Source organism: Microcaecilia unicolor, chromosome 3, assembly GCF_901765095.1.
Source record: "Microcaecilia unicolor chromosome 3, aMicUni1.1, whole genome shotgun sequence".
Classification (NCBI taxonomy): Eukaryota; Metazoa; Chordata; class Amphibia; order Gymnophiona; family Siphonopidae; genus Microcaecilia; species Microcaecilia unicolor.
The window spans coordinates 409,824,013-409,849,117 of NC_044033.1; the positions used below are offsets into that span (position 1 = coordinate 409,824,013).

Here is a 25,105-nt window from a genome sequence, read left to right on the forward strand (position 1 = left end):
TTCGGTTTCCTGCCTGCTTCCGGGGTTTATAAAGGGTCACCAAATGTCAAGGCTATAGCTGGAGATCTGACACAGTGCAGGCAGGAAGCCAAAACTCCTTTGTTTATTCTGTCGATGTTGGGTGTAACACTGCTACAGCACTGGCATTTGCGATGATGCAAGTGAACAAATAAGCGGTCACTTTGTTTACATTGTTGCTTGAGATTATTTTTGAATTTTGTGATTTGTATAAGAGTGAGTTTTTTTTTAAGAAATTTCCTTTGCTGAATAAAAGACATATTTAAAGGGTTAAAGACACAACTATGATGGGAGTACAAGTGATAAGAAATAATGCCCAAAAACACGGGTCTGAAATAGGTGGGGCTATAAGAGATCCTATGCTGTGGGATGCAGCTGTTTGATTTTCTCCACTCAGTTTTTAGTATTTGATGTAAGTTTGATGTGGCTACCGAGGATGGTTTGTTGTTCCTTACTTTTCTTTTGGATACCCTAGAGAAGAGACAGGGGATATGAGGGAAACATGCAAATACCTCAGAAGTATGTAAAATGCATCGAAAAGGAAAGAAATCTCTTTCAGTAAAGAGGATGTCCAAGAACAAGAAGTTAATGCATACATTTTCAATGGGGTAGATTCAAGAGTAACAGCAGGAAAATATTTATTCGCAGAACAGATGGTGAGTAATGGAAGAACCTTCCAGTAGAGGAGATAGAGAGAGACATAAGTAATCACAGAATTCAAGCACAGATACCTTATTGTGAAGAATTTAGGAAAACATAATGGGATCTTTTACTAAATATTAGTGCATGTTATTTGCAGCAGGGCCCATAAGAATAAAATGGGACTTATGGCAGATAACTTGTGCTAATCTTTAGTAAATAACCCCCTAAGAGATTGACTATGATCTATTGAACTGTAATAAGAAACAAATTCTTGGCAGATTAAATGGGCCTTAAGTTCCTCTCTGCCACAATAATTACCTGAAGGCTAATATGTAATAACAATTTCTTCTAGCATAAAATCATATTATACTGTGGTTTCTGATGTAAGTTAGCTCAATAAAATTTAAAATTCAAATTTTACTCACTTGGAATGCATTGAGTACCGTAAATATGTAATGGAATGCCAAGGAACTGTTTTCGATAATAGTTGCAATTCCAAATCCCCAAGTCAGTCCTAAAAGCGGTGTCAGGATTGCAACACATCTGATGACTTGCACAATAATACTCCTTTCATTGGTTCGTGGATTTTCTCCAACCATTTGTCTCACTAACACAACTATAACTGCCAAAACAATAATAAAATTCAGAGTAATGATAAGGAATGCAGGGATAACAAAGGCCAGCAGAGCTTTGCTTTCAGTCCAGTTGAGCCAGCAGCCATCTTTCCTCACATATGGTTTATTGGGCTGTGTGATCGTTGCAACTAAGGTGATAACTGATATGATCAGAGGACACCCATAGCCTATAGCAAATGCTAGATAAATCAGAGAAGACTTTCTCATGTTATGAAAAACCATCAGCACACGATAACTGATCAGGAGGGCCAAAACCAGCATCCAAAAGAACAGGGAAAGGTAGAACAAATGGATGAAAAATGTAGCTGCTATGCAAGCATCTGATTCTTCGGTATCTTTTTGGTAAAGTACAGCTCCAACAATGAACCAAGCATCAGCAATCAGAAGAGATATTGCAATATTCACAATGGAAAGATGGCGCATATATGAGATCTCAGTTTTCGTTATATGACGCCAGAGCAGACCCTCAATGGTGAGGCAAACCAATAAGCTACATATGGAGATACCAATACCTACAAATGAAATGTAGTTCAATGCTGCAGTTTCCACTGTTTGGTGTGACATCAGAATTGAAAACGACGTAAATCGTTTGGAATGATTACATCTGCAGGTTGCCATATCATAAGACTCTTTATCCATGCTGCACGGTCCTGACTTCCAGTTTTTCTCTTCCCTATCCCAGCCTACACATTTGGCATTGGCATTTGACTTAGTTTTCTTCTGGAAGGTGAGCGAAAGTTTGCTGCTGCTTGTATTCAGAGCCACAGATATAACAAATCCATTCAGACTTCTGTTTTGTAATTGATTTGACAGAATTTCTCCAATTGTGGTGTAAGCAATGGCAACAGCGGGAGAATTAATTGGCAACTTCTTCAAATCTTCTTTCAGCATTGATACAGAACCAGTGAATTCTGTACCATTTAACCATACTGAGAAGTTGAAATCTATATTTTTAATTTGTTGGTTAACTTTAAATCCTTTCACATGAACAAAGTCTTCTGTAACACTTATTGAACTGTCGTCTACGGTACTTGCAAATTCATTCACATACTGCAATAAGGCTGAACTGTTGCCAATGCTATTAGGAATGAATGACCAGTTATTAACTGCAGACTTATTGAGGATATGGTTTGCTATTTCACCGTAATACTGAAATAGAAAAGAAAATACTAATTAGGTTAAACTTATATGAGGCAACTGTCAAACAGCCCATCTAAGTGCAAAGCGTGGTGCCTGTGGACCATATACTTAATTTTCATAGAGAAATTACACACCAAAATTTTCATTTGAAATCTGTCCACAGGTACAAAGGACCCACTGACTTACCATCTTCTTTTTCTTTAAGGGCAAATTTTTGCTGGCAAATAACAAGTCTAGATTTGAAAAGCCATTCTATGCACATTGGTTTTCAATCCTATCTAAGCACATGCCTAGGAAAGCCTCTCCTCAATCTGGCTAAACATACAATCATTATCCCCTGGATTCTATAAAGGTTGCCCACATTTGGGTATGGATCCCAAATCTGCATGCAGACTAATTAATAAGCCTTAATCAATTAGTGATGCTAATTGGCACTAATTAGGATTTACACGAAGATCTGCCTATGTGCTATTCTATAACACTGTATACCTAGATTGTCTTGTGCGCAACTCAAAAAATGGCCAGGGAGGGACATGGGTGAGTCAGGGGCATTCTCAAAATTTAGGCGCAGTGTAATAGTATAGGGTCATTTACGCACCCAACTGTCATTGGTTGCGTGCCAGCATTTACACCAGGTTTCAGCAGGCGTAAACCTCGTGCCTAAACTTGGGCGTGAGAATCCGCGCTAAGCACTATTCTATAAGGGTTCCATAGCACTAAGAGACTTTTATAGAATTGGTGCTTATCTTAACGGAGCCTAACTTCAGGCACCATTTACTGAATCCAGCCCTATGGGACCCTACACATGCTTTCAGCTACATTGAATGAGAGCACTTTCCAGGCATCCGATTCACTGAGGTAAATAACTATTTACCTATTGAAATGGTTTTGAATATTGTCCTCATAAGACCTAATTTATAGAAGACGGTTATATTTCTTGCGCTGTGTTTTGATTATACCAATAATACACAAATAGGGGAATGATGAATCCCAAAATAACATAAAAACAAAAACCTCCAATATAAAGAAACAGAGATATTACTGCAGAAAAAATGGACCTCAGCAACAACCCATCACTCACTGGTTCTGCAGTTTGAACTATCATTGGTCCTCAAACTCCTACTAAAAAGTCTGTTTTTTTTTTTTTTTTACATCAGTCAAGAATGTGTATGTGAGACCCCAGGCAAGGATTATGGGGTGGCTCTGGGAATAACTCAGACAGACAAGGTTGTAAACATGAAATAAATGCCTTATTAACTTAAATCTGTGGCCTGTTGCTTCACAGGCAAAGGTAAAGCCTCTTACCTTCAGAAGGGTGAAAAATCTTTGCATGGGCTTGTTGTCAATAGGGCTGAAAGCACAGTCTATGGCCTATGACTGCCACGCCCCAAACACAGTTTGTAGTTTCTCTTTTTCATGCTTTGGAATTCCAGATCTGGTTCTAGCCAGACCTCAGAACAAAGTTCACAATCTTCAATGAAAGATTGGCTTACCTCAGCCAAGTCACAGCAGCTAGAAGCATTCAGTAAAGGCGTATGCTAGGGCTTCAGTTCTTCCTGCCCTAGGCCTCTGTACCGAGGCCATCCTTCCTTCTGGGACCTCTGTTTCAGGGCCTCCCTGTTCTGACCTGCAGGAGGGCTTTTTCTTCTTGTTCACTGTCAAGCCCCACCCTCATGGCCAGCCAACCCAACTTCCCTATGCTCACGTGACTCCGTAGTTCAGTTTCTGACCAGGCAGGTTTAGCGTCACCTGCCGTGAAGTGGCTGAACTGAAATCTCAGTAACGGAGTGTTTCCAGGGATGCCTGGCCCTATGTCATTGACTCTCTCACAGTGTGCAAAAACAAACAAGGAAAGGCAGAAGAAGTGAGTAACCAGTTCCTCCCTTGAAACAGTGGTTTATGGCGAAACAAAGGCCTTAGTTGGGCATATGAATATGTAAAGTGGTTTGTGGAACTGGATATTGAATGGGGTTTTTGAGATGTGATAATTAAATTTTTTGTTTTTAGACACATTATTAAATAATGTGGAAAAAAAAGAGATTTTAGTAGTTTTTTGAGGACCAATGATAGATGATAAGCACTCAAACCCTAGAACCAGTGAGTGATGGATTATTGCTGGGGGGCCTTTCTCCTGCATTCTTCTGCACTAATATCTCTCTTTCTTTACATTAGTGGTTCTTGGCTTAGTGCTTTGATTATGCCAAATCTATTGTTGCCTTCCAATGGAAAGGGGAGAGAAACATGGATGAAAAAAGACACAGAAAGAAGAGGCACACAGATGGAGATGCACACATACAAATGGAAGGAGAGGCACAAAGATGAAGGGAATGAGATGTACATAGGGGGAGAGAGACACATAAGATGAAGGAGGGGGTTCCATAAAGTGGGGTTTCCTCAGGGTTAACATTAATTTGGAGAGGGAATTCCTCCCCTCTTACTTCTCATGCTCAGTTCTTTCTTCCCTTTCTGTACCCATGAAAAAAGGTTCAGACTACATTGCTACTAAAATCCCCACCTCTCAGGACTGATTGGCTAACTTGTCTCCTGAGAACCAATCAGCCATTGAAGGCAGAAGATAAACTGTAGCCTGCTCATCTGGCTTTTTCTTATCTCAGGCTGTCCTCTTCTTGGGATTAGGATTGATACACTAACACTATGGCTTTAAGGTGTGAAAAAAAGGGCTCACTGTGTGTGAATGTGAGATAGCCTCCAAATAAGTGTGATCATGAATCCTTTGTCTCCCTCTCCCCCTTCCAGCACTCAATTATCATATAATAAACCTTGCAGGAGTAAACATCCCCCTCTCTTCACTCCCACTGTTCCCTTTTAACAATTCTCATTCCCCTATGAATGCTTCAGATTTGCCCCAATTTCCCCAGCTGACTAAGACTTCCTGCCATCATGGCTGAGTGTCCTTCAAGTGATTGGGCATAGGAAGCAACTGAAGGAATAGGACCAAGGGTTATGACAATAAAATGTTGGCAGAGAGAGTTCAATCAGGTAGATTTTAAAAGGATGGGATTTGATGCACCACCTTTCTGTGGTTACAATCAAAGTGGTTTACATATTAAATATAGGTACTTATTTTGTACCTGGGGCAATAGAGGGTTAAGTGACTTGCCCATAGTCACAGGGAGCTACAGTGGAAATTGAACCTGCTTTCTCAGGTTCTCAGGCCACTGCACCTTTAGATTGTAAGCTCGCTTGAGCAGGGACTGTCCTTCCCCTTGTCTAAACTTGTACAGCGCTGCGTAACCCTGGCAGCGCTATAGAAATGCTAAGTAGTAGTAGTAGTAGTAGTACTATTAAGCTACTCCCCCACACCATTAAAAAAAAAACAATTATGAAGGGACTGAAGCATGGAGAAACATAAGAACAGCCATACTGGGTGAGACCAATGGTCCATCCAGGGGCGGACTGAGAGTGGTCTAGCTGATGCCCCCTACCACTGCACCTGACGCCCCCACCACCCCGGTTCTTTCCTGCCCACTGCGCTGCTGCTACTCCCCCGCCTGCAGATGCAAATTTCAAAAGCTGACATGTTTCAATCACTATACTATAGGTTAACAAATACAACTAAAACAAAAAATGGAAAATATGATGATACCAATTTATTGGATCAAATATATTTTCTAATTATCTTTCGGAGGCTGTTAAGGTATTCTGTTCTGACATGAGAAAGGAGGGTTGGGACCCCAAACATTAGTCAAAAATATATAAAAATTAGTCCAATGAAGATATCAACTTATTTCCGTTTTCTTTATTAACACAGCTACCACACTACTTTATACTAAACTAAAAATAAAATTCATTTTTCCTACCATTGTTGTCTGGCCGTTTATATTTTTCTAATTGTGTTGGTCCCAGTCTCTTGTTTCTTCTTTCCTCGATCTCTTTTTAACTCTCGCCAGCGTCCATCCCTCTCTCTCTTTCCCCTTTCTGTCCAGCGTCTGCCTCCTCTCTCCCCCCTTTCCATCCAGCGTGTGCCCCAGGGGCGTAGCTACGGGTGGGCCTGGGTGGGCCCAGGCCCACCCAATCTTTGTACAGGCCCACCCAGTTTGTCCTAATCCTCCAATCAGGAGGATCTTCTAGGTGCTAGATAGGCTGCAGTCGCTTGTCAGTTCTGCCGCTGCACAGCTACATAAATTTAGGCAGCCAGCACTGGCAGCAAAAACAGACAGCAGCTCTCTTAACTTCGGTAACTGCCTTAATTTGTTTTGTGTGATAATCCGGGTCGCAATTGAAGTCGGCCGTTCTAGCGCCACTGTTGCGCTGCTGCAGTTCTGTGTTCTCACTCCGAGCTTTACTCGTGATGCAGTTTCATTTCAACTACTTTAATTAGTTTTCTTGTCTTTTATCCTGTTCATCCATTCATTTTCTTCTAAAAACGAGTGAACTACGAACGCCTAATAAAACACGTCATTCTTCATTCACCATTAACAACTGCATAATCAACTGCATGCTTTAACTCCCAAGGGTTTTTCCCCCCTGTAGCCCTAGATTTGCTTCACCAGTAAGTAAAAGACACCGTTAGGCTGCTGATGAGTCCATCCAGGCTGGGGCTTCATATTTCAAGCTCGCTTTATCTTGCAACCGCCTCGATCTGTAGTTCTCCTTAAACCTATCCGCGGCGCTGCGACCGAGCCTTCCAATAGACTACATTAGCAGCATACGGGGTACAATCTGCACACTGAGTGTATGGTGTGCATAGGAAATTGGAAAATTCAAGCCCAGCTGCCCAGGTAAAATAATTTTATTTTTTTAAAATATATTATGTACAGTGCAATGCTTGTGGTGGGCTTTCTGGGTGGAGATGGAAAACATTTTTCCCCTTGGCAGTGAAGGGGCAGGGCCCACCTTCAACTAGAAACCCAACAATAAATTTTAATATTGGTGGGTTTCAGGGTGGGGGTGCAATCTTCAGTGCCCAGGAGTAAAAAGCAAAACGTTTTTTATTTAATGCTGTTGTGCTTCAGGATGGGGGAGGGGAGATTGGGAAGGGCAGGGGATGGGTAGAGAGGTAGGACAGGGTTATAGGGAGGGGTGGGGGGGTAGGATAGGGCTAATGCCTAGCTGTGGGAAGGATGGTGGGGAAGAGAAGGGCTAATGCTGGGCCACGGGGATGGATGAGAGGGGGGTAGGGAAAGGAAGGACTAAGGGACAAATTTTAATTTTTGGTCCTTTATTTTGTAATTGTTAAGGTTGGTCTGTGTTCTGCCTGTGACTGAGCAGGTCAGAGATTCTGCTGGCATGTGCTTTGTGTCAGGATCTATGAGTCTGACTTGTCTGCCTATTCCAATGGGATGTATATTGCTGTTGTGCATATTGACTGCTGCCTTTTTAAAGGTGCTGTTACTGGTGTCTGTGTTCAGAATTGGTGTTAAGGTTTGCAGTATAAGCTCTAAGAAGCTTATTTGCAGGATATAGTGTTACTTCACAAAGTGAAGGGATTCTGTGTTGCTATTATTGAGGTGCTACCAGAATTTGAATACATTTTTCCTATGGAAAGCTGTTAGAGGAAACATTCTAGCTGTGTTCTGTATGTGTCCCTAGACATGCTACTTATACCTATATACATAGTGCCCACCCATATTAGTTCTGGGCCCACCCAAAATGTCAGGTCTGGCTACGCCACTGGTGTGCCCCCTCTCTCCCCCTTTCCATCCAGCATCTGACTTTTCTCTCCTCAATTCCATCCAGAGTCTCCTCTCTTTTTCTCCCTCCTCTGTCCAGCATCTGGCCCCTCTCTCTCCTCACTTCCATCCACTCAGGCCCCAATCTCTCCCCAGTTCCATCCAACATCTGCATCCTCTCTGCCCCGTCCATCCAGCTTCTATCCCCTCTCTCCCTTTCGTCCAGTGTCTGTCCCTCTTCTCCCTCTTTCCATCTGACATCTGTCCCCTCTCTCCTTCTCATCCAGCATCTGCCCTCCCTTCCACCTCCATCCAGCATCTGTCCCATCTCTTCTTCCTTCCATCTGGCATCTGTTCCCCCTCCCCACTCCATTCTCCATCCATCGTCTGTCCTTCCCTATCACCCAGTTACCCTGTTCCTGTGGTCCTCCTTATCCTTGCTCAATTTATATGTCCCCACTAACATCCCACCTAACCCCCATATCCCCACTCTTCCACCCTACCCTCACTTACAATCACACCCTCGCCCCTCCATCCAGTGTTGCAGTCTGTTTTCAGGCCCACCCAACACCCAAACCCTCTCCCCCCTACCAGACACCCCCACTACCACTGGAATACCAGAACCAACCTATCCCCACTCCCACCCAATATCCCCCTGCCGTGGCCACCACTGCTGCTGTCCTGTTGCTGTTTCAGCAGTGGTGGCAAAAATAGAAACAAAAGATCACGGGGCTGCACTGTTCCCACTTGCAGCTGACTGGCTCTGCCCCGGAACAGGAAATTGTTAGAAGAAGGTGGGACCGGCAGCCGCGAACACGAACAGTGAGGCTCTGCAATCTTTTTGCTGTTACCACATCTACCACATTCTCTGGCAACGAGTTCCAGAGGAGATGCAGCTTCATTGGAATTTTAATAAACACACGGAGGACAATTCTGTAAAGAGGCGTCTACATGTAGGTGCCTAGAGGGAACCTATTCTGCAAAGGAAAGTAGACACCTACTTTCCTTTATAGAATTCTAGCATAATCAGGTATATATACACGTATTCAAAGATCCCAGTCACAGATTGCGAGCAATGATTTTGCCAAATATTTTGCCATCAAAATTAAAGGTCTCCATTAGGCCCTACAGATAGCCCTATCAAAACTCTCACCAGCTAACAAAAAGAACACTCTCTCTCCCCCATCATACACAGCCCTCTGGAACTCATTCAACCAGGTCACAGAGGAAACTCTTGAAAAATTCTTAAAGGTCTATGGCCGACAACCTGCCCTCTTGATCCCTGCCCAGCACAAGATAGTATAGCGACCAAGCAGAGGCTTCATTGAAGGGGGCCACAAAAATTAACTCCTCTTGTGAAAGGGCAGCTGCCAGCAACAATAAAAAGAGCTGTGATGCGCCCCCTACAAAAGAGCTCCCTTGACCAGGACACAATTGAAAACTACCAACCAGTCTCTAACATTCCTTTCCTGGCAAAACCTATAGAACAGGCAGTCTGCATTCAACTCAACAATTGGCTGAAAGAAAGTAATTGGCTAGACTCATGTCGATCTGGCTTCAGACCTGGATATGGAACAGATACAGTTCTTGTTTCCATTCTTGATGATCTGCACAGAAATCGTGACAGGGATCTGCCGCAATACTAATGTTTCTGTATTTCTTAGAAGCCTTCAACACTGTGGATCATAATATCATGCTTACGAGGCTGGCAGAAAAAGGTCTCAGTGGCACTGTATTTACATAGTTCAAATCCTATTTTTCAGACAGACAACAATTAGTTCTCTTCCACAACAGCACATTGTTACTTTGGACTGAACTGTGGGGTGCCACAGGAATCCATACTGTCTCCTATTTTTTTTAATATCTATCTGAAGCCTCTGGCTGAGCTGCCTCAGTTGACTGGCACAAAATTCTATATCTTTGCTGATGATGTGCAACTACTCATACCCATTGAACCAGATCTAACCACAGTTTTAAATAAACTGCCTGTCAGGAATGGCCGCCTTGGTGCACCCTTGCCCTTTATATCTTTTGCCCTCAGCAGATTTGTATCCATATACCAAGTGTTTGTGGATGTTGAAGGCGTCTGCCTCTACTATCCGTAAGTTTAGGGCTGGTCTTGGGGTTACCGCTACCTCCCTGGAAGATGTCTCCCTCTGGTATAACTCTGGTTTGCGGTCTGTTCTCCTGCAGTCCCAAAAAGCTGAATGGTCGCATAAAGGTATATGGCTGTTATCTCACCTTTATATTGCAGGTACGTTGCTGTCACCGGATGCTTTAACTGCATTATATGATGTTTCTTTACTGGCCCCTCCTGTGTGGAAGGATATCTCTACTTTTCTCTCGACCTTTCAGGTCTCTAATTCCCTTCTCCTTCTGATTTTGTTGCCTTCTGTCTCACAATTGTAGCTGGTAAGAAGAAAGCATCTGTCCTTTATAAAAAAACTTCAGGATTCGTGTGTCGATGCTGTTGCTTCATTATGGTTGTCTTGGGAAAGGGATCTAAGTCTTGATGCGTCTGAGTTTGACTGGTACACCTTTTGGGTCCATTCAATGCGTCCTACTAAATCAGCAGCGATATCCCAATCCTCTTATTTTCTTTTCCACAGAGCCTATTGGACACCTGCTAGAGTAGCCAGGATTACCAAGAGTCTTGACTACAAATGCTGGTCCTGTCAAGAATCAGATGGATCCCTTGCCCATATGGTTTTTTTACTGTAAGAACGTAAGAGCGTACTGGCGGCTCATTTGGGCTAAGTTGTGCCTTATTTTTCATTTGCCTGCGTCAACAGTGCTCTCTTACGATGTTGTGCTATTAAGGGCCTCTTCTCCTAACCTCTCTATCCTAGAATCCGATAAGAAATTGTTTAATATATTGTTGGCTGTTGCTTTACACTTAATCATTTCAAACTGGAAAAATAATGTAAATCTAAATTATAATGAATGGTGGAGTTACGTGTGTGTGATTAGGAAATATGAAACAATTCTGGCCCATAAACACCGATGTGTTCCATCTGTCTTGAAGACTTGGGCTCGTTTAGATTCATTTTGTCAGACTCCCACTAGCACTACCTGATTACTGTATATAGCTGGTTTGATACGGGTATTGTCATGAAATGCTGATGTCGTTCTGTTTTTTCATTTTTGTTTCTTTATTTGCCATGGATTATTGTTACTGTTGGTTTTTCCTTTTTGTTTTGTGTTATGCTTGAAAAACCTTAATAAAAATATGAAACAAAAAAAAAAAAGGAATGGGCAAAGAAACCCCCCAACAAACTCTGCCTGAATCCAAGCAAAAAAGTGATTCTCTGGGTACCAGCACAAGTAGACAAGTTCACGACTTCAAAATACCTTTTGGGAAGTATGAACTTCCCCTAAAATTACAGGTCAGGAATCTTGGGACACTGCTGGACTCATCACTCATTGTGATCCCACAAATTCAAGCAACTTTTAAAAACTATTTCTATCACCTGTGGCAACTACATAATCTCTCTCCATATATTGAAAAGACAAGTCTGACCACAGTGGTCCATGCTATGATAACATCAGAATTAGACTACTGTAATGCTCTGTACATTGGTTAAACCAAAAAGAGCTTGTATCAGCTCCATCTAATTCAGAATGCTGCAGCCCGACTTATAGAAGGCTGCAAACAGCATGACCACATCACACCCTTCTTGCAAACATTACACTGGCTACCAGTACTTTACAGTTTGATTTTTAAGATCCTCAGTCAAAATGGGCCAGAGCACTTAAAAATTAAGTTAACTCTCTACACACCTTTGAGATCTCTAAGGTCTTCTCAAAGAGGATCACTATCTGTATCCTCATCAAAAGAAATTGTATGTGATACCCACCAGTGAGCCTTCTCAAGAGTTGCCCCCACACTCTGGAATTTACTCATAGAAGGACTACGTATAACTTGAGGCTACCTCTACGTCAGGAAGCAGGTGAAAGCCTGGCTCTTCTCACAAGCCTTTTAATGCATATAATGACTGACTATACACTCAGGAGTAGATTCAGTATATTTTGCCAAATACATAGCATTTGGTTAATTTCTTCATAAAGATGATTAATAAATCCCAATAAATAAATGAATAAAAATTTGGAACTGAATGGTTTTCTATAAAGGGTGCCCAAAATTGGGCACCCTTTATAGAATAGTACGTAGTGCCAGAATCCGCATCCAACTTTGGTCATGAGGATTTATACCAACTGAAACCAGGTGTAAATCTTGACATTCAAGTTGGGCACAAATCTCTCTAATTCTATAAAACTGCACGCATTTTAAGGGAACATCCCTGAACCACCCATGCCCTTCCTATCATTACAACCCCTTTTCAGATCTGCACAGAAACATTTTGGTGCTGTTCTGTAACTGAGCATGTAAGTGTGGATCTGCGTAGATCTGCTGTTTTGGGGGCATTTTGGCACCTCCTTTCCGTATAACACTTTTCTGTGCCAAAAAATCAGTGTACAAATAGCACATAATGCTAGGCACCATCTCTAGAATTCCCTAGATGATGCTTTTTCCACTGATTGTATGATTGTAGAAGGAAAAGTACATATGCATGTTTCCTTTATATGATTGTTGCTTTTTCAGCATACACCCACTGCATCCACTCAAGCAGCCATTAATAAAATTACCCTTCCTACTTGCCTGAGAATTACACTGATAATATATCCAGCATCAATATATAAAAATGAAATAATGATCTTGTAACCTTAAAGAAAGATTACCTTCATTTTGTTTTTAGTAGAATTGTCAGAAGAGTTTCTTAATAAATTCAATATCGTCACAATGGATGCGATATTTCCTGCTGTGGTTTCCTGCATTTTTACCATGTTTGCAGCACAGGAAATTGAAAAAGGTGTGCAATCATCTTCAGATGGATGAGTCAAATCAACTACTGATAAACCTGTATTAACTAAAGACTCTGACTCATAATTGACGAGAACGTAAGGCAGCGTTGGTCTACTGGACAGAACCTGAAATGCACAGTGGTAAAATTTGTTAGAAAACCAAGAATGTATATACTGTTTACTTTGATTTCTAAAGTGCAAATAGCATTTTGAGAAAGCACAAAATAATACATAAAGTACTAATTACAGTGATTCATTTATAAATCAACAGTCACATTTGAAGAAGAGGTCAGTAAGGTCTTCAAAGCTCATGTACCAAAGCATATTTTTTGTTAATCCTTTAAAAGGTGTGGAGGGGCTTAATCGAATGCAAACGCCCATCTCCATGGGCGTCTATATCCGAAAACAGGGATGTGAAAAGGCGGGACAGACCGTATTTTCAAAAAAGATGGGCGTCCATCTTTCGTTTTGAAAATACGGTTTGGACGGACCAAATGCCACGGATTTGGTCCTTTCTGAGATGGGCATTTTTTTTTGCGATAACGCCCAGCTCAGAAACGTCCTAATCCAAGCCATTTGGTCGTGGGAGGGACAAATGTACGACACTACCATAGCTCTTAGGGGTGAAGGGGCAACTACATGTAGGTGCTGTGGGTTTTAGAGGCCTCCCATTTACCAGCACAAGTGTTACGGGTGTGGGGGGTGGGGGGGGGGGGTTGGGCCTGGGTATGCCTGCCTGAAGTGCACTGCAGTACCCACTAAAAGTGCTCCATGGACAGGACTTGTTGCTGCTGTATAACCTTGGCACAGCAGTTCACACCTGAAGACTAATCTCGCTGAAAACGTCCTTTATTTGAATAAGCACGTTTACTCACAGTTAACTGCAGATCAGAGGTTGTGCCCCACTGGCAACGAGTCTCGCTGCTACTGAGATTAGCAGTAGGCCCGAGCTGGCAGATTGGTGTACAATGCCCTCTTTCAGCAACATTCAAGGTAAGAACTAAGTGCTGTAACGTGGCTAACACATGAAAGGGATCTAAAAGTGTCTTAAACAAATGGCCACTACCTCATGGACTACCGGAAACAAAACAGGGCACACTCTGACCCAGTAAGCAGAGGGAAAAGCACCATGGGAGTAGAGCCTACCAACTACCAATATCGTGAGCATGTAACACAAGCTAGTGGAATCACGGAGCCCAATACCCTACACCCACCACAATGCACTGCTGATGTGACTCTGCAGTGCCCAAAAGGTGTCACACTCACCCGAGACCCACATCACAACCAGGGAAAGGCTGTCAGGGGATAGAACACATTCTGCTGTCATGGAGGTGGGTATGGCATTTGAGGGTGGCATACAGGATGGGAAAAAAGTTTTTAAAGTGGGTTCTTTTTGGTGGGAGGGGGTTAGTGACCATTGGGGAAGTCAGGGGAGGTGATCCCTGATTCCCTATGGTGGTCATATGGTCAGTTGGGGCACTTTTTTGGGACTTGGACCTGAAAAAAAAGGATCCAAATAAAGCTGACCAAATTCTCATCAAAAACGCCCTTCTTGTTTCGATTATCAGCTAAAGACGCCCATCTCTCCTTGGCCGATAACCACGCCCCAGTCCCGCCTTCGCCACACCCCATGATCTTTGTTTATCTCCATGACGGACTGCAGTTGAGGACGTCAAAAATCGGGTTTCGATTATACTGATTTGGGCGCCCACAGGAAACGGACGCCCATCTCCCGATTTGGGTCGAAATATGGGCGTCTTTCTCTTTCGAAAATAAGCTGGATAATAGCATACAATGTTTCTAATGATCTATTTGTTAAAACACAACAGTTCATAAAACAGAGTAATTTCATGATCAGCAGCTGGAAGAGCCTGTCTTTAGCGGAGAGATTAAATTAATTCTTTGCTTCGGACATCACCAAGGAAAATTTGGGAGAGATACCAGTGCCAGAAATGGTATTCGAAGCTGATGAGTCAGAGAAACTGAATGAAATCCCTATAAACCTAGAGGATGTAATGAGGCAATTTGACAAATTGAAGAGTAGCAAATCTCCTGGACCAGATGGTGTTCATCCCAGAGTACTGATAGAATTGAAAAATGAGCTGGAGAACTATTGTTAGTAATATGTAATTTATCTTTAAAATCGAACATGGTACCAGAAGATTGGAGGGGAGCCCATGTAATGCTGATATTTAAAAAAGGTTCCAGAGGGGATCCGGGAAATTATAGAATGGTGAGCCTGACATCGGTGCTGGGCAAAATGGTAGAGACTATTATAAATAACAAAATTACAGAGCATATTCAAAAGCATGGATTAATGAGACAAAGCCAACATGGATTCAGTGAAGGGAAATCTTGCCTTACCAATCTATTACATTTTTTGAAGGAGTGAACAAACGTGGATAAAGGCAAGCCGATTGATATTGTATATCTGGATTTTCAAAAGGCATTTGACAAAGTACCTCATGAAAGACTCCAGAAGAAATTGGAGAGTCATGGGATAGAAGGTAGTGTCCTATTGTGGATTAAAAACTGGTTAAAGGATAGAAAACAGAAAGTAGGGTTAAATGGTCAGTATTCTCAATGGAGAAGGGTAGATAGTGGGGTTCCTCAGGGGTCTGTGCTGGGACCGCTGCTTTTTAACATATTTATATATTATTATTATTAGCATTTGTATAGTGCTATCAGACGCACGCAGCGCTGAACACCTGATACAAAGAGACTGTCCCTGCTCAAAAGAGCTTACAATCTAAGTAATACAGACAAACAAGACAGTTATGGGTGAGGGAAGTAATGGGTGAGAAGGGAGGAAGGGACAAGGGGAGGGCAATTGTGGCTAGGAGCTAAAAGCAGCAGTGAAAAGGTGGGTTTTCAGCATAGATTTGAAAACAGGTAGAGATGGAGCTAGACGTATAGGTCCAGGAAGTCTATTCCAGGCATAAGGTGCCGCGAGAGAAAAGGAGCGAAGCCTGGAGTTAGCAGTGGAGGAGAAGGAGGATGACAAGAGAGATTTGTCAAGCAAGCGGAGTTCACGGGGAGGAATGTAGGGAGAGATGAGAGCGGAGAGGTAATGGGGGGCTGCAGAGTAGATGCATTTAAAGGTCAGTACGAGAAGTTTAAACTGAATGCGGAAGTGGACAGGGAGCCAGTGAAGTGACTTGAAGAGCGGGCTAGTATGGGTATAACGATTCTGGCAGAAAACAAGTCATGCCGCAGAATTTTGGACAGATTGGAGAGGAGAGAGATGGCTGAGCGGAAGACTAGTGAGAAGTAAATTGCAATAGTCCAAGTGAGAGGCGACAAGGGTGTGGATAAGGGTTCTGGCAGCGTATTCAGAAAGGAAGGGGCGAATTTTCCTAATATTGTAGATAAAGAAGGTTTTGGCGATCTGTTGAATATGGGCAGAGAAGGAGAGAGAGGAATCAAAGATGATTTCAAGGTTACGAGCCGAGGAGACAGGGGGGATGTAAGTGCCATTAACAGAGATAAAGGGGGAAGAGGGGAGGTGGGTTTAGGGGGAAAAATGAGAAGTTCAGTTTTGGTCATGTTGAGCTTTAGATGGCGTTGAGACATCCAAGCAGTAATGTCAGACAAGCAGGCTGAGATTTTGTCCTGGGTCGAGGTTGAGATTTCAGGGGTGGAGATGTAGATCTGAGAGTTGAAATCAGGGTACCAAGGGAAGACATATAGATGGAGAAGAGGAGGGGGTCCAAGGACAGAACCCTGAGGCACACCAACAGAAAGCGGGATGGAAGTTGAAGATCTATGATATATGATCTAGAGATGGGAGTAACAAGTGAGGTAGTTAAATTTGCTGACAACACAAAGTTATTCAAAGTTGTTAAATCGTGAGGGGATTGTGAAAAATTACAAGAGGACCTTAAGAGACTGGGAGACTGGGCATCTAAATGGCAGATGACGTTTAAAGTAAGCAAGTACAAAGTGATGCATGTGGGAAAGAAGAACCTGAATTATAGCTACATAATGCAAGGTTCCACGTTAGGAGTCACCGACCAAGAAAGGGATCTTGGTGTCATTGTTGATGATACGTTGAAATCCTCTGCTTAGTGTGCTACGGCGGATAAGAAAGCAAATAGAATGTTAGGTATTATTAGAAAAGGAATGGAAAACAAAAGTGAGGACGTTCTAATGCCTTTGTATCACTCCATGGTGCGACTGCACCTCGAATATTGTGTTCAATTCTGGTCGCCTCATCTCAAAAAAGATATAGTGGAATTAGAAAAGGTACAGATAAGGGCGAAAAAATGAAAGGCTGGAGCATCTAGGGCTCTTCCGCTTGAAGAAGAGACGGCTGAGCGGAGATATGATAGAGGTCTATAAAATAATTAGTCGAGTGGAACATGTAGACATGAATTGTTTGTTTACTCTTTCTAAACATACTAGCACTAAGAGGCATGCAATGAAGCTACAAAGTAATAAATTTAATACGAATCAGAGAAAATTTGTCTTCACTCAATGTGTAATTAAACTCTGGAATTCATTGCCACAGAATGTAGTAAAGGCGGTTAGCTTAGTGGGGTTTAAAAAGGGTCTGGAAGGCTTCCTAAAGGAAAAGTTCATAGACCATTATTAAATTGACTTGGGGAAAACCCACTGCTTATTTCTGGGATAAGCAGCATAAAATGTATAGAGCTTTTTTGGGATCTTGCCTGTGATATCAATAGTACACACTAATTTGCACTACCTAAACACGACTCCTAAAATTATGAGTAAACTGATGAACAGTGATCTCTGTAATTTTTTATATGAATATGTGTTAGGTCTTGTACTGGAGCTGCTTATGGTGCTCTCACTGGGTTTTGCAAGGTTATCTGGGCTTAGAACTAGGGCATTTTTGACTGCTGGACTCTAGCTTTGGAATGATCTGCCTCTAGCACTACATTAAGGGGCCCTTTCACCAAACTGCAGTAAAAAGTGGCATTAGCGCACCCTTATATTAGTCTTTTCCGTGCACTAAGGCCATTTTTACTGCAACATTAAAATGGCCACATTTCCTACTTTTTTGTATGAATGCCTACTCACTAATTTTCCCATTGTCGTGTGGCCATTAAAAAAAAGATTAATGCATGAGCCCTTACTACTACTTATTTTGTAGGTGGTAAGGGCTCATGTACTAGTCACACACTAATCAGTGCATAGCGATGTAGCTGCGCTAACCGATTAGTGCAGACACGCCTACTGGCATACCAGTGTAGCACAGCTCAATAAAAAAACAAAATAAACTTCCTGGTTATTTTTATGCACCAGATCTTCTGTGTCAGGTCTGTAATGCTGGTGCTTCTAATAAATACCCTTTGACTTCATTTCCAACAGTTGATTGTCATTTGTGTCAGCCTCTACATCTCCGGCAATAGATTTCATACTTAATTATGCCACCTGGCACATGAAAAAATATTTTCTACAGGCGCTCCATTGCCTTTATCATTTGCATTATATCCTTTTCGAGTTGGAGCAATGCTCAATACTCAAGATGAAGTTGCACCAGGGACCTATACAGAAGCATAACGATAGATAGATACAAATAGATAAATCCTTAACATTCTATTAGCTTTCTGACAGCCGCTATGTACTGAACTGAAATGTTTCTAATTATTGTCCACAATAACTGTAAGATCCTTTCCTAACTCAGAACCTAAGGCTTTATATCTTTAGTTGGGATTATTTTTTTCTTATGTGCATCCTTTTGAACTTGTCCACATTCAATTTCATCTGCCATTTAGATGCCCAGGTCCCTAGTCTTACAAGATTCTTCTGTAGATCCTTACAATCCTTTGGGTTTTTAAAAATTAAAATTCTTAATAATTTTGTGTCATCTGAATATCTGATCATCTCACTTGTCACTCCTGCCTTCAAATCATTTATGATTGTGTTAAACAGGACAGATCACAATAAAGACTCAACTACTGCTGATCTTTTCCCATGTGGTTAAATGACTGTTTTCTATCTTTTTTCCAGTTTGCAAACCACAAAAAGGCATGGCATCCTATCTTGTGACTTTCTCATTTTTTATTTATGTTACATTTGTACCCTGCACTTTCCCACTCATGGCAGGCTCAATGCAGCTTACATGGGGCAATGGAGGGTTAAGTGACTTGCCCAGAGTCACAAGGAGCTGCCTGTGCCTGAAGTGGGAATTGAACTCAGTTCCTCAGTTTGCCAGGACCAGAGTCCACCACCCTAACCACTACGCCACTCCTCGTCAAATTCCTTCTGAAAATACATTTTACCAATTGACTGTCCATTATCCATCCATTTATTTACGCCTTTCAAAACAATTTAATAAATTGCTAAGGCAAGCTGTGCCTTTGCTGAACCTATGCTAACTCATTCCCATCAAGTTATATCTTTTTATATGTCTCTATTTTTTTTATTTTGTTAGCACAGCTTCAACCATTTTACCTTGTACCATTTTTAGGCTCACCAGTCTATACTTTTTAAAAACTGGAGTTGTACTGGCAACTCTCCAGTTCTCAAGAACAAATTAGCAATTTCTTGTTTGAACTCTTTCAGAACTCTAGGGCATATCCAATCTGGTCCGGGTGATTTGTTACTTTTCAGCTTATCAATTTGTTCTATTACATCTTCTAGGTTTAAAGTGATGTGCTTTAGTTGCTATAAGTTATCATCATCAAAAAAATGTAACTCTAAGCAATGCAGCATCATACATGTAAGCTGCAAGAACTTAATATGGAGGTAAAGTTCTTCTTTGCAGTAAAGAACAGCAGGATATGGGAATCATTGAATCTGATGATTTTAATGTGGCCAAACAAAGAGACAAGGCAACATAGGAAAAGGAGTGTCCAGCAAGCAAATGAAGATGATAGTGCCTCTCCATAAGCATCTGGTGAGAACTCAATTGGAGTAGCTTGTGCAATTCAGTAGATGGTACTTTCAAAAGATATAAACAGGATGGAGTTGGTGTAGAGGCACCTACTAAAATGGTCAATAATTTTCATCCAAAAGCATATGGAGACAGACTTAAATATCCAAATTATTACTTTAGAAGAAAGGCAAGACAGGTAAGATATGATAGAGATGTTTAAGTATCTCCATGGCACAAATACACAGCAGACAAGGATCCTTCAATGGAAATGAGGTACTGGAAAAGTGGTTCTCAACCACTGTGTCGGGACATATTAGTGTATCACCAAACCTTTGATAGCAAGCTAGTGCTTTCCTACTGTGGTAAGTTGGGGATTGTTGGGAACCAGGAAGTCAGGTACTTATAGAAATGCTAAATAGTAGTAGTAGTAGTAGTACTTGAACTCTTCTTAACTGGTCCCCACTTTTACCACCAGCCCTAACTGGAAATGTAGCAGGCCTCAACTCCACCCCCTTCCTTTTCCCACTTCCACTCACCCCAGCAGTCACCACTATTGCACCTGTATTTCTCTTGCTACATTGTTAGCATCAGTGAAATATATAAGATTTTGTTCAGCTGCTAACTGTGGTGTTCAGTGTGTCACACACGTGAACACTGTCTGTCAGGGGTGTCTCCACAGAAGAAGGGCTGAGAACTGTTGCTCTGGAACAGGAAGCCATAGTATGAGGGTGAAAGGGGACAACCTCAGGAGTAATATAAGGAAATACAGCTTTGTAGAAAGAGTAGTAGATGTATGTGGCCTCCTAGCAGAGGTGGAAGAGATGAAGGCAGGATCTGAATTCAAGAAAACATGTGACAAGCATCAAGGATCTCTGAGGGAGAGAAACGGATTGTAGCACTGAGCAATTTCTGTGGATAGGCAGACTGGATAGGCCACATGGTTGCCATTTCCTATGTTTCTATGAATAATTGTAAATATATGTATGAATTGCAAACTAATCAAAGTAAATGTATTTTAATAAATAAATAACAATGAGTGAGATTTAAAGTGGCTCAAAGAGTTTTATATTTATCTATACAGTACATTGCATAGCACATACTGAGTGCCTATAGTCAGTATATGAAATCACTGGTTCTTAAAATACAGATACATTGCTGTATTGTATGCTTGCCCCTAGATTCTCTATTTGGCATCCATGATTGGCCACCGATGTTTGGTTGCTGATCCTAGGTGTACACCAAAGTAAATTGGCTAAGGGGTTCATTTTCAAAACAGAAAAAAAATCCAAAAAGCAGCACAAAGTGGTATTTGAATGTTTTACTTCTAAAAATGTCCAAATCACTATTTTAGAAATTCAGTTTAAGATATTTTACTATGCAGTTTGTTGGCAATACATCCAAATCACAAGGGAGCATGTCAGGAGCGGGAATTGGGTGTTTGACATTTATCTGCCATAATGGAACAAAACAAAAATGCTAAGGGCTACAATTTAGACATTTTGATCTAGACCTCTTTTGATAATGACCAGATGACCACTGGAGGGAATAACAGGGTTACCATATTTGCCTTAAGGAAAAAGAGGACACATGCCCCACTTCACCCCGTCACACCCTGCCCTTCCCCCTGTCACACCTCCACCCCATCCCCTGTCACACCCCACCCACCCCCTCATTCTGACCCCCCCCAAAGAAAGCCAGATTCCCTCTCTCTCCCCCATGTATACCCCCTCCCCAAATTTCCAGCCTCCCTCCACCCTCATGACTCCATTCACTACTCCTCCCCTCCTATACCTCCTGTACCTCTTACCTCTTCTGCGGAAGTCTTGCAAGGCTGCCAGTTGAACTCTCGGCAGCCATTTTGAAGTGGCGCCATGCACAAGACAGTCTGCAGCCATGCCAGGCAGGAAAGAGGGGACTCTTTCTTGCCCCGAAGAGGCCACTAGACCACCAGGGCACTACATTAAGGTAAAGGAAGGGAGGGGAGGATAGGACACCCTGAGGCCCATCCACCCACTATCCACCCGCAAATCCAGACAAAATGTCAGGCTGGCAAAACCTGCCCGAATGCCCGGCCGTTTCCTCGAAAAGAGGACACGTCCAGGTAAAACCGGACGTATGGTAACTCTAGGGATTAAGGCATAACTCCCTTAATCCCTCAGTGGCCAATGACCCTGTCTCACTCCCCACCCCGAAAGATGTGAAGAAACAGCACATAACAGCCTCTATGATAGTTTCAGATGTTATGGCCAGTCCTATTAGAGCAGCAAGCAGGTTCCTGGAGTAGCCTAGTGGTTGGTGCAGTGCACTGTAGAGAAGGGGACACAGGCCCATATCCCACTCTAACTAGTACATGTGAGCCCTCCAAAACTCACCAAACACCTACTGTAGTTATAGATAGGTGACAGTTGCAGGCATAAGGGCTATTGTAGTGGTGTACAGTAGATTTATGGTGGTTTTTGGAGGGCTCACCATGCAATATAAGAGGGCAATGGTGAGATGTGTACCTGGGACCTTTTATGTGAAGTCCACTGCAGTGTCCCCTAGGGTGCCCCACTGCTCTGCTGGGATGTCTGTGCGGCCAGTCTACTAAGAATGCTGACTCCTCCTACATCCCAATGACTTGGACATTTTTATTTGAAAATTATCCAAAAAGATAGATGCACTAAGCACAACAATGTCTAGCAAATGACCATTTTCAGAAAACAAAAGACAGACTTTGTCAGGTTTGAAAATGGTCATGTTCACTACTGGATTTTTGGAAATTTTCTGCAAAACATCCAAAGTCGGATTTAGATGTCATATCAAAAATGCCTCTCCATGCCAATTAGTGAAAAGAATTGAGCACTAATGGACAATAATTGACATCAATTTGGATTTGCACATACACCTTGCTAGAGGCTATTCTATAACAATATGTGCCTAAATCCCATAGCTCACAACTCAAAGGGGGCGTGGCAATGGGAGGTACATGGGCGAATCAGAGGCGTTCCTAAAATTTGTGCACAGTTTTATAGAATACCGGGGATGTGGCCCCAAATTGGGCGCCGGGAATTACAACTGATTTCAGCAGGTGTAAGTCCTGGCACCAAATATGAGTGCCGAAATTGGCACTCAATGCTATTCTATAATGAGCGCTCATCTTTGAGTGCCCATTCAGAATAGCATTGAGTACCAGTTTTTGTCAGTGTCAATTTTTGAGTGCCATTTACTGAATCTAGCTCTTGATGTTTTTATGTTTGAAATTCAATAAAATTAAAAAAAAACCAGAGATGAATAAAACAAAATGGATATGAATATCTCATGATATTCTGAGTACCTGATCCAAGGCCTCCAAAACCTGTCCTCAGGAACCCATAGCCAGTTTTATGATTTTCATGACATCCACAATGAATATACTTGAATTTTCATGTAACAGATCTCAAAAGTATGAAAATCTACCTAATGCACATACAATGCGAATATCCTGAAAACCCAACTGGCTTGTGGTGTGCCGTTCTGATCCATGAAATAATGAGAGGTAAAAAGTTAAAATAGGTAGTCCTGAAGAGCACACTTCTAAAATAGATGTGCTCACAGTTTGGCCTTTGCAATCAGAATGCATTATTTATTACACAATCAGCAATACCCAGAACAGAAATATTCAAAATACTTACCTGAAGCAACCTTTGCATATCCCGAGATACACAGGTTTCCTGTACAGGTATCCACCGCTTTCCACTATCACATTCAGCTTTCATAGTACCGCTGAAGCCCTGACCACATTTTTTACAAGAGGTTTTACCTGGCACACAATCTCCAAAATCTTCTCCACATTTTTCTGAAAAATAAGAAGTAAGCTAAAATCATATTTGAAATAATACACCTTAAAAATATTTTTCGGGCTGATATTCTGTGGTGTAGGAATAATGCCACTGAATATCCTTACAGTCCACCTCAGTGCTATCCAAATCATACCAAGGCAACCCATGGTTGTAGTGAGGGTGGGCATTAGAGTTGTCTGCTTAGTGATGATATTCCATCCACTAACCAGATAACAATCTGGATATAGTTAGGACACCAAAAGGCCGTCCTAACGTTAGCTGGTTAGCTATACAGACATGGGTTAATACCGTCGCCATCCAGATAGCATAGGCACTGAAAACCATATCTGGATATTGCAGTTCATAGTTCATATTTATGTGATGTACTGCATATCAAGAAAAATATCTTAAAGGTCCTCCTACAAAGGCACACTTTAAAAAGTGCTTGCAGTAGTATAGATGTGGGTTTTGGGCACGCGCAGATCTGTTTTTCAGCATGCCTGCAAAAACTGCCTTTTTTCCCCCCAAAATGGACGTGCGGCAAAATCAAAATTGCCATAGACCTAGCGGTAAAGAATTTGGGCGGTAATGACCTACGCGCGTCAGATGCCACTTGGTGCGCATCTGCTACACGTGCCAGAAAATAAACAAATATTTTTCAGATGTGCATAGTGGACGTGCGCCAAAATTGAAATTACCACAATTACACGGTTTACAAAAATGTGGCCCTGAGTGATTTACAAAAAAGCATTAAAACTGGGGGAAATAAAAATAATCCCCCTGATATTCAGTGCTATTTAGCCATGATTTTGCTGCTAACCATGAATATTTAGCAGGAGATAACTGGTTACCTCTGCTGAGTATTACCAGTTAGCATCTACTGCTAAGCCAGCTATGTTGTGTGATGTTTCCAGTTAGGTGTAGATATTCAAGGCCAGACCAGATAAGATTAGTGGTTAAATCAGACCGCATAAATAGCAGTCCTACCTTTAACCACTATAGCTTAACTAGTCAGCAGCTGAATATCAGCATAACTGGTTAAGGAGGTTTTTTTACTAAGCCACGCTAGGGTTTTTAGCTCAAGGTAGAAATCAGCTGGTGGTAAACACCAAGACACCCATTATGTTCCTATGTGCGTCTCAGCGTTTACCATCAGCTGATTTCTACTGTGAGCTGAAAACCCTAGCGTGGGCATAGTAAAAGACCTCCCTAAGATTTAGTGGGCAAAAAACCCAGAGACAACCCGTCATTGAATTTCTGTGTTTAACACCAGTGGTAGGTAGATAAAGCGCTGTCAGCCACTGTCTGAATATTGACCCCAAGAAACACATGAGAACCTGGGTGGAGGGCATGATGTAAAGCCAAGGGAAGGATTAGGACATAAGGTAAAAGTTACAATTACTAAAGAAAGCAAAAATGCATAAGATACAGAAGGAACCATGAGGTGGCCACTGTTTGGATATTTTTTAGCTGCAGTAGCTGGCATTTGAAAAAGAAAATATGTTGACCATTATTGAACTGTTTATTTTT

The 25,105-nt window shown here is 41.9% G+C and overlaps 1 protein-coding gene across 1 annotated transcript in view; it reads right to left on the reverse strand.

Moving 5' to 3' along the window:
- Positions 1-25,105, reverse strand: part of ADGRF4 (adhesion G protein-coupled receptor F4) — a 71,585-nt gene that overhangs the window by 29,750 nt on the left and 16,730 nt on the right. The window contains exons 3-5 of the mRNA XM_030198791.1: positions 23,429-23,592; positions 12,809-13,057; positions 1,086-2,444 (exon numbers count right to left, since the gene is read on the reverse strand). Coding sequence (XP_030054651.1) covers positions 1,086-2,444; positions 12,809-13,057; positions 23,429-23,592 — 1,772 coding nt within the window. The remainder of the gene's footprint in view (positions 1-1,085; positions 2,445-12,808; positions 13,058-23,428; positions 23,593-25,105) is intronic.